General features: G+C 39.5%; 1 protein-coding gene across 1 annotated transcript in view; it reads right to left on the reverse strand.

The window, feature by feature from the left end:
- tbc1d2 (TBC1 domain family, member 2) overlaps positions 1-16,806 on the reverse strand; it is a 175,744-nt gene that overhangs the window by 43,357 nt on the left and 115,581 nt on the right. The window contains exons 7-8 of the mRNA XM_051929904.1: positions 10,328-10,717; positions 1,748-1,858 (exon numbers count right to left, since the gene is read on the reverse strand). Coding sequence (XP_051785864.1) covers positions 1,748-1,858; positions 10,328-10,717 — 501 coding nt within the window. The remainder of the gene's footprint in view (positions 1-1,747; positions 1,859-10,327; positions 10,718-16,806) is intronic.

A 16,806-nucleotide genomic window follows, 5' to 3' on the forward strand; every position in this document is an offset into this window, starting at 1 on the left:
ATGAGAAACAAAAATCCAAAGAATTAAGAGGGGTTCCCAAACTTTTTCATATGACTGTAGCACAACATATGTAGAAATAATAACAAAACACTCAATTAAGGCATCATCTTCAAAAAGGAACTAGCTATTGATGAATAAATTGGTTTGAAGGAAAATCAGTTGAAATGCTGGTACTCCAAAATGAAGCTTTAATTTATAATTATTCATGCTTTTCAGAATGCCAATGCTTTAGTCAATTTTGTCTCAAGTCTAAGATTTCCTTTTACTTACTGTATACCATTCAGGTCTTTCAGTGTAAAATATCTTAACTTCAGAAGACGTCCTTAACGATGGACAAATTGCTAAACAGTTGTTCAGAAGACACGGTAATTGTCTTGCACAACTGTAATATCCTGAAGTGCCTGTGATTATACTGCAATTACAACATCATCAAAAACTGCATACAAAATGAATGTTTAATGGAGTTATATGGCATATCTTCCGCTAAGAGAGAATATTAGTTGTACTTTTTCAAAACTGTGAGCACTGAAGTCGAAAAAACACCAATTTAAAATAAAAAGCAATTTCTTTAATATTTATTCTTGGTGAGTTAGAGAGACCAACTATTCTGAGTTTGCGCAGACTGGAGAAAAAGAAAAACTGATCTCTCTTTTATCATCTGGCTTGTTCATTAGCCAAAGAGAGAACAGAAAAAAGCATAACAGTTCATTTTGAGGTCATACAGTACATAGATTAGGGTTACATCTTAAATTATGACATACAGGAGTACAGAAAAACAAAGCAGTATCAGGCACTTTCATTTTCTAAAGAATGTGCCCGTCTCAGTACACACACACAGACCCATTTTAAGCAGTTTTCTTAAAGTTCATTGCATTAGTTACAGTATAAAGAGATTACATTCTTATAACTTTAATATCTTCATTAGATTATATTTGTTTAATTAGATTAATAATCCTTATTTATCCATCCATCCATTTTCCAACCCGCCGAATCCGAACACAGGGTCACGGGGGGCTGCTGGAGCCAATCCCAGCCAACACAGGGCACAAGGCAGGAAACAATCCCGGGAAGGGTGCCAACCCACCGCAGATCCTTATTTATTAATTCATAAATGACATTTTTGTCTTATATTTTTAAGCAAGAGTGAAGAAAACAATCACATTGATTTATAATATCACAGGGTGTTCTGTTAATATCAATAGGTTAGCACTTTCACACAGAAGAATTAAATCAGTCTCATATCCTGTGCATAAACATAATTCCTTTCCTACCTAAATGCAGATCAAATCATATAGAAATATAAAATCATATAGTTCTCTGCAGCATGATTAATACAAAATATTGGTATTTTGTGAGTTAAAATACTTATAATCATCTGCGGTGGGCTGGCGCCCTGCCTGGGGTCTGCTTCCTGCCTTGCGCCCTGTGTTGGCTGGGATTGGCTCCAGCAGACCCCCGCAACCCTGTAGTTAGGATATAGCAGTTTGGATAATGGATGGATAGATGGATACTTATAATCATTACAGTTAATAATGGTTTTTTTCTGCTTTCTCAAAGCTCATGATTCATTTGACTTCTATGTTTTCATTCTCTCTGTATAGACAAGTGCAGAGTACTCACTAAACACTGCAGAGGGAACTTTTCTGTTCCTTATATAACTCCATTTTATGTACTTCCAAGATAATGACTAATGCAAAATGAGGGTTCTTCTCTTTCTTTAATTGATCTAATTAACAATGCACAGTACCTTCATTAACAGGCCTTTCTCTTCCTCAGAACTTTTTCTCCAGAGCTTAGTAAGCTGATGTATTTCACAGTTTAAAAACTTATTTTGCTGCTTGTATGCTTCAAGGCAATCCTAATGAAAATCAAAAAAAATGCACGGTTAATCTTTTTTACTGATTTTGAGGCAACTGTATTAGTAAAAAAAAAAAAACTCTTATAATTAACCAATAATGTGTTTAGCTTGTGGAAGACATATGCAAGTAAGGATCTCATTATACTGTTAGCTTAGAAGTAAACATGAACTTCATTTTTTCTGATGCAGCTTTGTACCCAAATCATTATTATTAGGTGTAAAAGATACCCAAGGAAGTAACAATATATGTTAACTGTAGCCCATCTGAGTTGTGACATCCCTAGTGATTATTTTACCAAACAATGCCTATCCGTATTACTAAAATTTCCATATTGAGATACTATTTTGTACATTTTGATGGAATGCTTGATTGTCAAGGAGGATCCAAGGGGTACAATTGCCTAAGAATATGGCAAGACAGGAGACAGGGCTGGCTAAACCCACCAGGGAAAGCTCTGATCAGTGCCAATGTGGGTGAATAACTGTAGAGGCACTGGCATTCACCAGACAGACAAAGAAAGGGGGAAGAGAGAGAGGGAGACAGACAGACAGAGACAGAGAGAGCTATAGCCAGGCACAGGGAGGAATGCTTTTCCATAACAGTAAGGGGCAAAATGGCCACACATTGGAAAAACCTACTACTCTAGTTAATGGAGAGTGATGGTGGTTGGCTGAAGCTTGTGTGAGTTTCCTCAAACCACTAGACAGGAACAATGGATCTCCAGACAGAGGAGCAGCTTCAGCGACAGACTGCTGTCACCATCCTGCTCCACTGACAGACTGAGGAGATCATTCCTCCCTCAAACTATGCGACTATTCAATTCCACCCGGGGGGAGTAAACATTAACATTATTCAAAGTTAATGTCTGTTTTTACCTAAATTTTTATTACTCTTTAATTTAATATTGTTTTTTTTTTTGTATCAGTATGCTGCTACTGGAGTATGTGAATTTCCCCTTGGGATTAATAAAGTATCTATCTATCTATTTGTTATGGGTATAGTCCTGTATCCTGTTATATGGAACAGCTGAGGCAGCAGAAACAAGGATGTTTGGCCCTTTGAATATGCATTAGGGCTCAGGTATGAACCAGCTCTGTGAGGGTGTTATCAGATGGCGAAAAGGGGTAAAACAATCCAAAAGACCCACAAATCACATTAGGATATTTAATGACCTTCCTAGAAATCTTCTCAATCTACATGCTTCCGTTAGGTCAGATTATCTCAGGGCACAACGTGAACTACCACAGCTATGCTGATGACACACAACTGTATTTATCAATAGCTCCTGATGACCCCGATTCTCTTGATTCACTAACACAATGTCTAACTTGTATCTCAGAATGGATGAATAGTAACTTTCTCAAGTTAAATAAAGAGAAAACTGAAATCTTAGTGATTGGCAATAATGGATACAATGAGGCTATTAGAAATAAACTGGATGCATTAGGATTAAAAGTCAAGATGGAGGTTAAAAGCTTAGGGGTAACTGATGACTGTAATCTAAATTTTAAATCGCATATTAATCAGATAACTAGGACAGCATTTTTTCACTTAAGAAACATAGCAAAAGTTAGACCTCTTATATCATTGAAAGATGCTGAGAAATTACTTCACGCTTTTGTTTTCAGTCGACTAGATTACTGTAACGCAATCCTCTCAGGACTACCCAAAAAAGACATCAATCGTTTGCAACGAGTACAGAATGCAGCTGCTAGAATCCTAACCAGGAAAAGAAAATCTGAGTTCTCCAGTTTTGATGTCACTACGCTGGTTACCTGTGTCATTCAGGATTGACTTTAAAATTCTGCTTATGGTTTATAAAGCCTTAAATAATCTCGCCCCATCTTATATATCGGAATGTCTGAAACCTTATATTCCAAATCGTAACCTCAGATCCTCAACTGAGTGTCTCCTTAGAATTCCAAGAGCAAAACTTAAAAGAAGTGGTGAGGCGGGCGGCCTTCTGCTGTTATGCACCTAAAATCTGGAATAGCCTGCCAGTAGGAATTCGCCAGGCTAATACAGTGGAGCACTTTAAAAAAACTGCTGAAAACACATTACTTTAACATGGCCTTCTCATAACTTCACTGTAATTTAAATCCTGATACTCTGTATATCCAATTCATTATAATAACTATTCATGGTGGCTCTAAAATCTGTACTAACCCCTACTCTCTCTTCTGTTTCCTTTTCCGGTGTCCCCATCTACTCAAAGTACCATGATGTTCCAACAATGATGGATGGATTAAAAGCCAGAAGTCTGTATGACTATCAGCATCAAGTAACTCCGTGAGAACCCAAACTACAAAGAGGACTATTTCATTTATGTTAGGTAGAATGCCCAGAGGGGACTGGGCAGTCTCGTGGCCTGGAAACCCTGCAGAATTAATTTTTTTCTCCAGCCATCTAGAGTTTTTTTTTTGTTTTTTCTGTCCACCCTGGCCATCGGACCTTACTCCTTTTCTATGTTAACTAATGTTGTCTTATTTTAATTTCTTATTTTGTCTTTTATTTTTCTTTTCTTCATTATGTAAAGCACTTTGAGCTACTTTTTGTATGAAAATGTGCTATAGAAATAAATGTTGTTGTTGTTGTTGTAGAGATAGGCCTCACTGTCTGTCATTGTCTAAGACAGCCTTACCCCAAACTCAGCAGGCAGGCTTCGGTCTACACAGCCCAAAGTGAAGTTCAGAGTTTAAAAGTTACGAAAAAGAAAATGATGAAAATGCCTGAAAATGTTCTTTTAGAGAGAGGGTAAATCATAAAACCCATGGCTTGAATGACTATGTGAAAAAAGGAAGCATTTAATTATTATAAACAAAAAGTCAAGTCAAGTCAAGTTGGGGAGCATGCACTGGTACAGTGCGTTGCCCCACCCACTACACGACGAAACAACTCAGGATCCGGGTTGGCAACCCCCAGGCAGACATACAATCCAGTCCCACCCTCTGGAAATGACCCTCTATCTGCCGCAGCCAGGTGTTACGTGGGCGACCCCTTGGCCTGGTCCAGCCACTCGGGTTTCCAACAATGAGGATCTTACAAGTTGCATCACCCTCGGGGAAACACACCATATGGCTGTAGTGCCGTAACTGACGCTCCCTCACAATGCAGGTAATGTGCCTCATTCGGGACTCCATGAGCAACACAAAGTCAAACCAGCGACACCCTAGGATTTTCTGAAGAGACACAGTAAAAAGGTTTCCTATCACAGTCCAAAGACATGCAGATTAGGTGGACTGGCAATCCTAAATTGTCCCTGGTGTGTGGGTGCCCTGTGGTGGGCTGGAACCCTGCCCGGGGTTTGTTTCTTGCCTTGCGCCCTGTGTTGGCTGGGATTGGCTCCAGCAGACCGACCTTGACCCTGTAGTTAGGATATAGCAGGTTGGATAATGGATGGATGGATGGATGGACACAGTAAAAAGGAGTCCAGTCTTCGTCTCAGGTCACTGGATAGCATCCATGTCTCGCAACCATACAGCAAGACAGGAAGCACCAAGACTCTAAAGACTTGGACCTTCATCCTTTTGCATAGACATCTATAACCAAAAAGGGAACAAAAAAATGGAGAAAAGGCAAAAGGACTGGACTAAAAAGGCAAATCAAAGAGAACCAGTTCAAATCCACAATCCAATAGATTAACTCTCAAAACAACTGCAAAACAATTTTGAGTACAATACTCACAACACCATTTTAACTCCACAAATTCCTCTAAGGACCTCTAAGGAACTCTGCTCCAGTCTAGAATATATAGGCTGAAGATAGTACCTTAGCAGTGACAGAATGGTGGCCCACCTCTTGTGGTTCCACCCAGAGAAAATAAGGAGTGCATTCAAATTTGCATACAATACACATAAATATTAAATACCAAACATAATACTATTCACAAACATTACATAAAAACAAAATATAGAGAAAATAATTCAAAAATGACAAATAACAACAAAACAAAATAAACATGAGTCAGGGAACAAACCTTGGCGGTAACATAACAGAGGGAGGTCTACAGTTTCCTGGCAGTGTTCCTATCAGGAAGTGGTTCATGGACTTGCTCCAGGTTGAGTATAAAGCTGCCTAAGTGACAATATCTATGGTAGTGTGTTACATAAGAAGGTGAGGTGAGAGAGGTTTGTTGGCAGGGAACTCTGAGTTTGGAACATAAAGGCAAGTGATAGAAATAGAGAAGAAGAACACTAAGGTCTACTGAAAGGCACTGTTGGAGCTCACCACAGTTACAGAATTCAGTATCATTTTTGTCACATATTTTTTTTTTTTTAGGACATTTCTATTGTCAAATGAATAGCACCCGTATGATTTTTCCTTCCTGCTAGATATTTTGGGAAAGCGTGAGGGCAGCAGCAGCAGCAGTGTGCACAGGGCAGAACTTCTGTTGAAAGGATATCCGTCTCTGGGTGCAGTCAAAAACTGAATATCCACTTTTGTAGTAACATTGTCAATCAAAGCAATAACATAACTTAGCACTGTAAAAGTCAACAAAAAAAGACCTTATATTTTTTTTTAATTTGGCCACAATAAACATGCACATTTAACACACAGTAAGAATGAGTCAGGTGTGGGCTTCCCGAAAGTTTTGCAGCACTAAGAATGATGTTAACTCGTACCTTAAGTACATTCATTGCAAGAAAGGTGGTTTCCCAAAACTCTTTGTAATTAAAGTAGTATGTTAAACTTGTTTGCTAGCTATGTCTTCTACTTCTTCTTTCTTCTGCTCCCATTAAGGGGTTGCCACAGTGGATAATCTGTCTCCATCTATCCCTGTTTTTTACATCATTTCCTTCCACAACCATTGCTTTCATGTCCTCGCTCACCACATCAATAAACTTCCTCTTTGGCCTTCCTCTTATCCTCTTGCCTGGCAGTTCCATCCTCAATATTCTTTTCTCAATGTACCCCTCATCTATCTTCTGCATGAGCCCAAGCCATCTCAATCTAGCATCTCTCACTTGGTCAACAAACCATCACATCTGGTTTGTCCTTATCCTGTCTAACCTCATTACTCAGAGCAAAAATCATAGCATCTTCTTCTTCTTCTTTCGGCTACTCCCGTTAGGGGTTGCCACAGCGGATCATCTTCTTCCATATCTTTCTGTCCTCTGCATCTTGTTCTGTTACATCCATCACCTGCATGTCCTCTCTCACCACATCCATAAGCCTTCTCTTAGGCCTTCCTCTTTTCCTCTTCCCTGACAGCTCTATCCTTAGCATCCTTATCCAAACATACTCAGCATCTCCCCTCTGCACATGTCCAAACCAACGCAATCTCGCCTCTCTGACTTTGTCTCCCAACCATCCAACTTGAGCCGACCCTCTAATGTCCTCATTTCTAATCCCGTCCATCCTCGTCACACCCAATGCAAATCTTAGCATCTTTAACTCTGCCACCTCCAGCTCTGTCTCCTGTGCCACTGTCTCCAACCCATATAACATAGCTGGTCTCACTACCGTCCTGTAGACCTTCCCTTTCACTCTTGCTGATACCCGTCTGTCACATTTCACTCCTGACACTCTTCTCCACCCTTTCCACCCTGCCTGCACTCTCTTTTTCACCTCTCTTCCACAATCCCCATTACTCTGTACTGTTGATCCCAAGTATTTAAACTCATCCACCTTCACCAACTCTACCCCCTGCATCCTCACCACTCCACTGACCTCCCTCTCATTCACACACATGTATTCTATAAATACACAGAAGTCAGAGAGGTGAGATTGCGTTGGTTTGGCCATGTGCAGAGGAGAGATGTTGGGTATACTGAGAGAAGGGTGCTAAGGATAGAGCTGACAGGTATGAGGAGAAGAGGAAGGCCTAAGAGGAGGTTTATGGATGTGGTAAGAGAGGACACGCAGGTGACGGGTGTAATAGAACAAGATGCAGAGGACACAAAGATATGGAAGAAGATGATCCACTGTGGCAACCCCTAATGGGAGCAGCCGAAAGAAGAAGAAGAAGAATATCTATTACAGTATAGCTGTAATAGAACTATGGTAATAATAATAATAATAATAAGCTTTATTTATGCAGCGCCTTTCATATGCTCAAGGACACTTTACAATTCAATACACACATTAACAAGGCAGTAGAAGGTACATACAAGAAAATGAATAATACTCACTGAAAAGATGTATTTTTAAAAGGAGTTTGAAATGAATAATAGATTTTTCCTTGCGAAGGCTGAGAGGAAGAGAATTCCAAATTTTAGGGGCTATCACATTGAAAAGCTCTGCCACCCGTCGTTACTAACCTGTCCGATGATCTTAATGAACGGGCAGGAGTGTAAGATAGCAGCAGCTCAGACAGATAATGAGGGGCTAAACCATGAAGGGCTTTAAAGGTGAAAAGAATAATTTTATATTCGATTCTTGAAGAAACTGGTAACCAATGTAAATCATAGAGGACAGGAGTGATGTAAGCAGATTTTTTAGTGTGTGTAAGTAAACAAGCAGCAGAATTCTGAACATATTGTAATCTATTGATATATTTAGTCGGGAGGTCATAAAACAAAGCATTGCAATAGTCCAGACGGGTAGTGATGAAAGTGTGAATGAGTGTTTCAGTATCTTTCACACTGAGGAAAGAATGCAGATGAGCAATGTCACGAAGATGAAAAAAGGCTCTCTGTAATATTGAGCTAATCTGTGGTTGAAAAGTAAGAAGCTGAGCAAAGATGACACCCAAATTACGGACTGATGCTGAGGGTTCAACCAGGATCCCATCGACGTCAATTTTTAGCCCACAAAAGATAGAGAGGACAGATTTGGTACCAACTAAGAAGATTTCTGTTTTATCAGGATTGAGTTGTAAAAAAATGATCTGTCATCCAATGATTGATTTCCTGAATGCAGTCAGTCAGTGCAATAGTTGAAGATGTTGCAGTTGCATCAACACTTACAAAAAGTCGTGTGTCATCGGCATAGCAGTGGAAGCTTAAACCATACCATAAGCTCTACTGCCTCATATCTCTGGGTTTAAATTTCAGCCTAATTATTGCTGGTATAAAGTCTGAATATTCTCCCAGAGCATTCCACAGAGGTACAGGTTATGGGGCAGCTATACATTTGGGGTGGGCAAGTTGTGATGTGAGATGAAATGGCACTTAATCTAGGATTGGTTCCTGTCTTGTGCCTAGTATTGTTGGGACATTTACCAGTTCTGGGCAATCCCAAAGTAAATTACCGTAGATATTCGCGTATTAGTCGATCTCGCAGATAAGTCGAGTGTATTTTTAAGCTGAAAATAATGAAATTTGTTATGACCCACGTATAAGTCGAGGGTAAAACTTGACAGCTATCAGAGATAGAGGGAGACAATCAGCTGTTAATGGCAACAAAACTCACTGTCACGTCACAGGTATTCCCTCTGTGCTTGGAGAAATGCTAGACTCGCTGACTCGGCAACTAATCCTTGCGTGTGCGTGAGTTGCGAAATGTAAACAAATGTAAACAAAGGCAAGATGGCGTCGTTATGTCACAAGGGAACAAAGCGAGTGCAGAAAAGAAAACACTCGGCAGACGATGTTTTGCACATTATCGCTGAGTCGGACTCTGATTTTTCAGAATCAGATTTTATTGACAGTGATCAGGAATCGAGCAAAAGAGTGAGAAGCCGGCATCAGCTGATCGGACACCAGCCGATGCCGCGCCAGCTGATCGGCTGCCAGCTGAACGCATTCGCGCAGCCGATGCACCTATGGCAAGGTTCGCATGGGAGGAATACCCAGACATCGATCCGTGGGAGCCGAACTGGCTACCGGACTTCACAAGACAGCATAGCTTGCTGTTGGACACGACAGATCACCCGCTGCTGGACTACTTCAGGCTGCTCTCTCCTGATGCTGCTTTTCCGCTACTGTCAGACGAGACAAACAGGTAGGCAGAGAAATTTTTTGAATCGCGGGCTGCGCTTGCATTGCATTGATAGCGTGTGTTGCCTTGGTTCTTTTGATTCCAAATCTGGTTGCACGTGGCAGCTAATGGTATGTTTGTTATCTAAAACCTGCAAAAGCTAATGCTCAAATTCAAGTATTTCACAGTTTAAAGAATTATTTAATGAAATTAGAAAAAAACTAGCTAATTAGCAATAGTATTGCTGGCTTATAATTATTCCAAAGACCATGGGAAACGGCAGATGACCGGTGACTTAACACCGTGAAGCGTTGAGTGTACAATGTCAAATTCTATGGACAATTGTGTTGCCCCACGGATAAGTCGACCCTGTTTTTTGTGAATGAATTTTAAGGCATAAATTTGTCGACTTATACGCGAGTATCTACAGTAGTGTATTAAACATGGATGGGTATATCTGTTACATTTATACCCTTCAGAGTGTTTGTCTGTGATCCCTCTGCTAAACAGAAAAGTCATAATTAGTCTAAGAAACTCTTCTTCATAAAATGTCTTCAATAGCAAGATTACACATTGTGAGTATCACATACAGTAGTTACAGCAATTACCTCAAGGTGTTCAATCTTTTCTTGTATATTTCGTAAAGTGTCTGCCTCCACGGTGTCACAGACTGTATTTAGTGGATGAGCAATAAAACTGGACAACTGCTCAGACAGCTTCAAAATGACTTGCTGCTTGGCGTCATTCTTCTGCATGAGCAGTTGAACATGTTCTTGCAGTTCTACCACATGGCTGTCTCTCATTGCCAGACTCTGCTTCAGTTCCTTGTTTTTATTCATTTGTGCTTCCAGGCGCATAGTCAGATCAGCCATACACCTTTCCTTATGCCTCACGAATTCTAAACGGTCCTCTTCCAATGGGGTGGTCAGAAATTTCTTGCAGGCCCTTTTCTCCTGCTGTGTAGCCTCCAATGCTTTGTGCAGCAGCATCACAAGTTCCTATAAAAGAGGAGCAACATGGAGAGAATAATAACTGCTTGCAATGGAGTCTGCCAAAATACATTACTTGCCCCTGTGCTATGAGGCTAATTCAGATCATTTTATAAATATTATATTAGAATGTCGAATAAAATAATAGACAAAAAAATTTGCTGTTTTACTGGATAGCATAGTCTGCAAATTTTAAACAGTACAAGAAAATGGCACAGAAGACCCACTCTTGACTGCAAAACCAACTTCATGAAAAGATAAACAATACTTAAGTTATATTTATTACAATTGATAATTGGACAAATAAGAAATCTCTGAAGAAAACATTTAATTTCATCTTGTGGCAGCAGAACCAACTGGAAAAACCAAACCAATTCTGCCTAATTACATTGTTATTATAAATGCTTTTATGAAAATCCCTGACAATGAAGAAGTGCTACTACCCTTTAACAGCTTAGTCACAGTTAAAAATTCTTTACTTTTAACAATAAAATCAGAATTTGACAGGACTGATAAGATTTATATACGAATTACAAATTTGATATGTCATGTTCTGCTTGCCAATATCAGGTGTGTTGCATTGTTCTCAATATTGACATCAAAGCTGATAATTGACCATTTTGGCATATTGTATTCCCAGTAAAGCTCGGACTCTGTTCACTTTAGTGAGGACTCAATTTAAAGCAATGCACTATTTGAGAGAGAATAAGAAGGGGAGTTTTAACCTTCACTGAATAACTGGGTCATTTTAGATTATAAGATTCCCATCATAATTTTAAACACGTTCGTCATGTCACCTCATAATCTTCTTTTGCCAAAACTGAAAAGGCTCAGCTCTTTTAATCTTCCCTCATAATTCATTCCCTGTAGTCCTGGAATCAGCCTAGCTGCTCTTCTCTGGACTTTTTCTAGTGCTTCAATGTCCATTTTGTAGCCTGGAGACCAAACTGTACACAGTATTCCAGACAAGGCCTCACAAGTGTGTTATAAAGCTTCAGCATAATCTCCTTGGTCTTGTACTCTACACATTATTATTAATAGTGGCTTTTACTATTTCCATTCAATTTATCATCTGATGTCCTAAAATGATACTTGATGATTCCATATACTATTATGTAAAGTTGACATACATAAATCAAATAGCGCCTGTACTTCTTAGCTACAGTACCTACATTTGTAGCTATAATTAATAGATGCAACTTTATACTGGTTGCCTAGAAATACAATAGAATTCATCCTACTTCCCATTGAACTTTTCAGCTATCTATAATATTGAAGGAAAAGGAGGGTGGGTGCAGTGGCATAGCTAGGGGCGGGCGGAGGGGGCGGTCCACCCCGGGCGGCACATTTTTGGGGGCGGCATTATTGGCCAAAAGGCTCAGAACACTTCACGCGTAAGCAGCAGGGTTCAGAAAAATATCACTCATGAATTAAAAAAGTCAAATTCTCTGATTTTCATCCACAAATGCTTCAAAAATCATTTTCAGATGGTCCTTCTGTGACGGCATCAGACATGGCAGTTGATATTTATAATAATAATAATTCATTACATTTATATAGCGCTTTTCTCAGTACTCAAAGCGCTATCCACACAGGGAGGAACCGGGAAGCGAACCCACAATCTTCCACAGTCTCCTTATTGCAAAGCAGCAGCACTACCACTGCGCCACCTGTGAGGACCTATGAGGCGATAACAAAAATAAACATTACACCGAAAATAATTTCTAGGAAGATAAACAACTAATTCACAATGTATAATTTCGTTTCGTTAACAATCCAAATGTTTTCTTGCTCATCCCCACCTATCACTTGTACACTACACCGGTTCTGGTTTTCGTAGCGTAATTATATTAAACTAATAATCAGAACACGGCTTATCAGTGTGTGTGTACTATATTCTTGTCTAGTTGATGCTTATAAATAATTATATGTGAAAAGAATATTGCTGTTTCTCTATATATAAATAAATCTATGCAAAATGTATCTTAATTTTTCTCTATACATCATTTTAATTTTCTATTTAAATAGGTTAACATATTCAGATACGTTGGAGGGCGGCAAATTGAAGCCCCGCCCCGAGTGGCACGAACTCGAGCTACGCCACTGGGTGGGTGCCAACTAGTTGGCTAACATCATCAAAACAGTTAACTTTTCATTATTACCAACAGCAGATCCCACTGAGGTTAATTTTGTTACAGAAATTGGAGTTTTTAATTTTACTTTCCATCATCATCAACAAATTTAGGATGTCATGATTTTTTATATTAAAGTAATACTCCATCCAAAGATGGCATTTTTTATATGTTGCTTTCCCCGTGTAGTTTACAGTGCTGGCCAAGAAAAAAATTTAAATTCACGTTTTTGTGAAGAACAGACATAACGTTTCTAACAGAACAGGGGCCAATCAATACTCATATTGAATTATCAGAATTGTGATCAATACTGGACAATAGCAAACGATATGAAAAAGTTCATGGAAAAAATCTTGTGCTACTTGTGTAGCAAAATCTACACGTTAAGTCCTTCGGTCATAAGCTTACAATGTACAGAATGCATGTATTTTTTACTAAAATAATGTTAAATAAATTGCTGCCCAAAATAAAAATAGTTCACAAACTGGAAGCCCCATCACACAGAATCACACTTTGGAAGACAGGACTCCTGATCAATGAATAAGGGGGAGAGGTGGATCTTCAATTCAAACACTCCTCAACCATTGTTAAAAATGTTTAACAATATTTTAGCAAAAAATACATGTGTTTGGCACTGTGGCAGACGGCTGGGGGTGGCACCCAGCCGGGTTGCCCAGGAAGATAGGAGGAGGGCTCATGCCTCCTCCAGACCACGAGAGGGCGACCGCCCTGGTTCCTCTGGGGGCCACGGGTGCAGGGCTTGGAAGCCCAACCCTGTAGGGGCCCGTGGTCTCCGCCAGGGGGCACCCCCATGCCCGAAGGACCCGGAACCCCAACACTTCCACCACACCAGGAAGTGCTGGGGGAAAGAAGACTGGGAACACCCGGAGGGCTTCCGGGAACACAGCAGGCACTTCCACCACACAGGGGAGTGTCTAGGGAGTGTCGGGATCACCTGGAGCCCATCCGGGCACTTATAAAAGGGGCCGCCTCCCTGCAAAGAAGGACTGGAGTCGGGTGAGGAGTGGACAAGGTTTGTGTGCAGGAGAGTGGAGGCGGCTGAAGAGCAGGCAGAGACTGAGAGAGGTCTGGACTTTGGGGGAGTTTGGTGCTTGAGGCACTGGGTTGTGCACTTTATTGGACTGTAAATTATGCACAATAAACGTGTGGTGGACTTAAGAATGGTGTCCGTCTGTCTGTGTCCAGGCTACTTATCACAGCACGTTGTTTAAAAAGTTGCGCTCAGTCTGTAGCAGCACTACTTAAAATGTCCTATATCTCCCAGAAGCCCTGGTGGAATAACGCTGTTGGACAGCTTTGTGGTGTACAGGGCTTCTGGCGAAGAAGATTTATCAGGTGGACCTTTCTCAAAGGAACCTAAAAGATGCTGGGGGATCGTGATTATCTATGTATAGGGTGGTCCAGATCTAATTATGCAACTTTTAATGCAATGCAGGAAAACAATGCAAGACAAAAGAATTGTTCGAAATATCTTGCAATAAACGAATGCAGGGCAGGTGCTGCCATCTATCAGCAACAAAAATAATTTTTTGTGAATTCACTATGTAATAAATTTAATAAATTATAGCATAATGAAAATTGCATAATTGCTAAATTAGATCTGGACCACCCTGTATTTGTTAGTATGCCTCATACACATAACTGGATTACGATTTGACCACCTTGGATTACAGTTTCTGTCTGGATGTATGTGCTGTCTGGTGCCTGTCTGTCTGTGCGAGTTTGTACTGATTGGATACACTCTCAATCCCTTTAAAAACCCATACCGCATCAGGAACCTGGTAGGATAAAACTTTATATTGCTTTCAGAAAGTTGTTCACAGGGACAGGGTGTTTCAATCACACATCCATCATCAACTACCCCTGCTATGCTGGACTGTTTTGGACATTGTTGTTACTGTGTATTGTTTGCTGTTAGTGTTGTAATTTATTACCGTTGTTGGGGAGCTGGGTACGGACGGCCGTTGTGTACATGGCTTTGGATTATATTGTATGATCTTTTTCATTATTTGATTAATATGTTTCATTGTTATATATCCATTCATTGTCCCACTAACGGAGTGTCTCTGTGTGTGAGTGTGTGTGTGCCAGATCAAGACTGGGCATATTCCTGGGTTCCCCACAATGAAATGTCTGGCAACATTTATTTATATAGCACATTTTCATACAAAAAAGTAGCTCAAAGTGCTTAAACAAATCGCAGTCTTCAGATGGTAGGAATCTTAAGCAACTATAATTTTAGTATTTAGCGTGTGTTCTTCACTCACATGTACTACTTCCAAGTACAATTAAAATTGAAATGAAAAAATACACGATTACCTTGTATTTTCTAAATGTGGTAAGAAAAAAGTAGGAAAAACAAACTTTTAGAAAGTGTTTCTGTGGGTAACATTTTGTGGACACTCAAGAATGCATGGGTCAATCCTTATGAAATATTGTGGACAACTGCAATTGTTAGTTTTTAAAGCAGATACTAAATCCACTGCTCTAAAGTTCACAAAATGGGGCAAACACATTTAGGTCTTTAAAAGAAATAGCATTGTGAGTTTAGAGTTCAGTCCAAAGCTTGAACTTAAGAGCTTTTAAAGTTCAAAATTTTGTAATCTCAGTAGTTGTGTCAGCTAAAACATTGATTAGAATTTTTGGACTTTATAATTTTTTTTCTACATCATGTTTTGAACTTGACAAGTTCAATTCATGGGTTAAGGGTTAATAAAGAGCATGATGGAAGCTGGGTGAGATCAGCTCCTTCTCTGATTTTTAACATCTTAAATGAAACATGCTTAACAGTATGTTAGCAAAAAACATACATGTGCTTTGCACATTGTTTAAAAACTTGCACTTATCCAATGTAATTTTAGTGTCTGGTATGTGTTCTTCATGTATTGTTCCCAAGTACAATTGAAATTAGAGTGAAAAACACAGATGACTCTTGTGTTTCCTAAATGTGGTGAGAAAAAGTTTCTAGTTTTAGTCAAATCATCCTCATCGTAGCAGCACGCTTAGCATCACACATGAGAATGGCAAACCAGTTATACATGTACTGTCAAAACGAGAGTGAAACTGAATTTACTAGCTTTAAATGAGTAGGTGGCAAATTTGTTTGCCAATCCTACATGTGTTCACTTTCCAAAACTGCAGTGCACAGCATACAGTATGTGTGTACCATCCTTGGTTTAAAAAGCCACACAAAATGTGTAATCTGTATGTATTTTAGAAAGGCTTTCTTTTTAGAATGCCTCATCCAAGCACAAAATTATCTTTAGTATACCAGCTACATTTTATTTGTCAAATAGGGGGCTTTGCCTTCTGCTCACTTCGCTCGCCAACTTCCGTGCCTGCACTACACGTTAGCCTTTTTGTGGTTCTGCCACTTGCATATGGGGATGCAGATGTGCAATTTAAACAGATTTTTAATATCATGGGAATTGTTACAAATGCATCAATGCAACATATTAACTGCCTGTGATTGAATTTCATTTCTTTCTCTCTATTAAATAAAACAACTTTTTGAATGTTTGACTCTGAGATTTATTAATTGTCTTTGCAAAAGCTATTCTGACGGGAAACTGTTAACGTTTTAATACGAATGGCATATCAATATCTCCTTTGTTGTCTAATGTTATCCCCTGAAGATCTACTACATTACCTTTCTTGGATTAATCCTTCTTTCTACAGTAATTTGTGTGTTGTAAGACCGGACGTTGTTAATGGTTGTAGATATTCTTTGTGATATTGTAGGTTGTTGATTTCATCTTCCACACGATCACCACCAACTGTTTCAGCATAGTCTATTGATACGCATTTAACCAATTTGCTGTGTAACTGTTCCACATTTTTGAATGCATTTAACCAATTTGATGTGTAAACGATTGACATTTTTGGCGTTAATTTGTTTGACTTCCTCGTTTCTCAGCGCCAGGATTGCGCGTGCACTCATTTTTT

The sequence above is a fragment of the Erpetoichthys calabaricus genome, chromosome 7, assembly GCF_900747795.2.
Source record: "Erpetoichthys calabaricus chromosome 7, fErpCal1.3, whole genome shotgun sequence".
Classification (NCBI taxonomy): domain Eukaryota; kingdom Metazoa; phylum Chordata; class Cladistia; order Polypteriformes; family Polypteridae; genus Erpetoichthys; species Erpetoichthys calabaricus.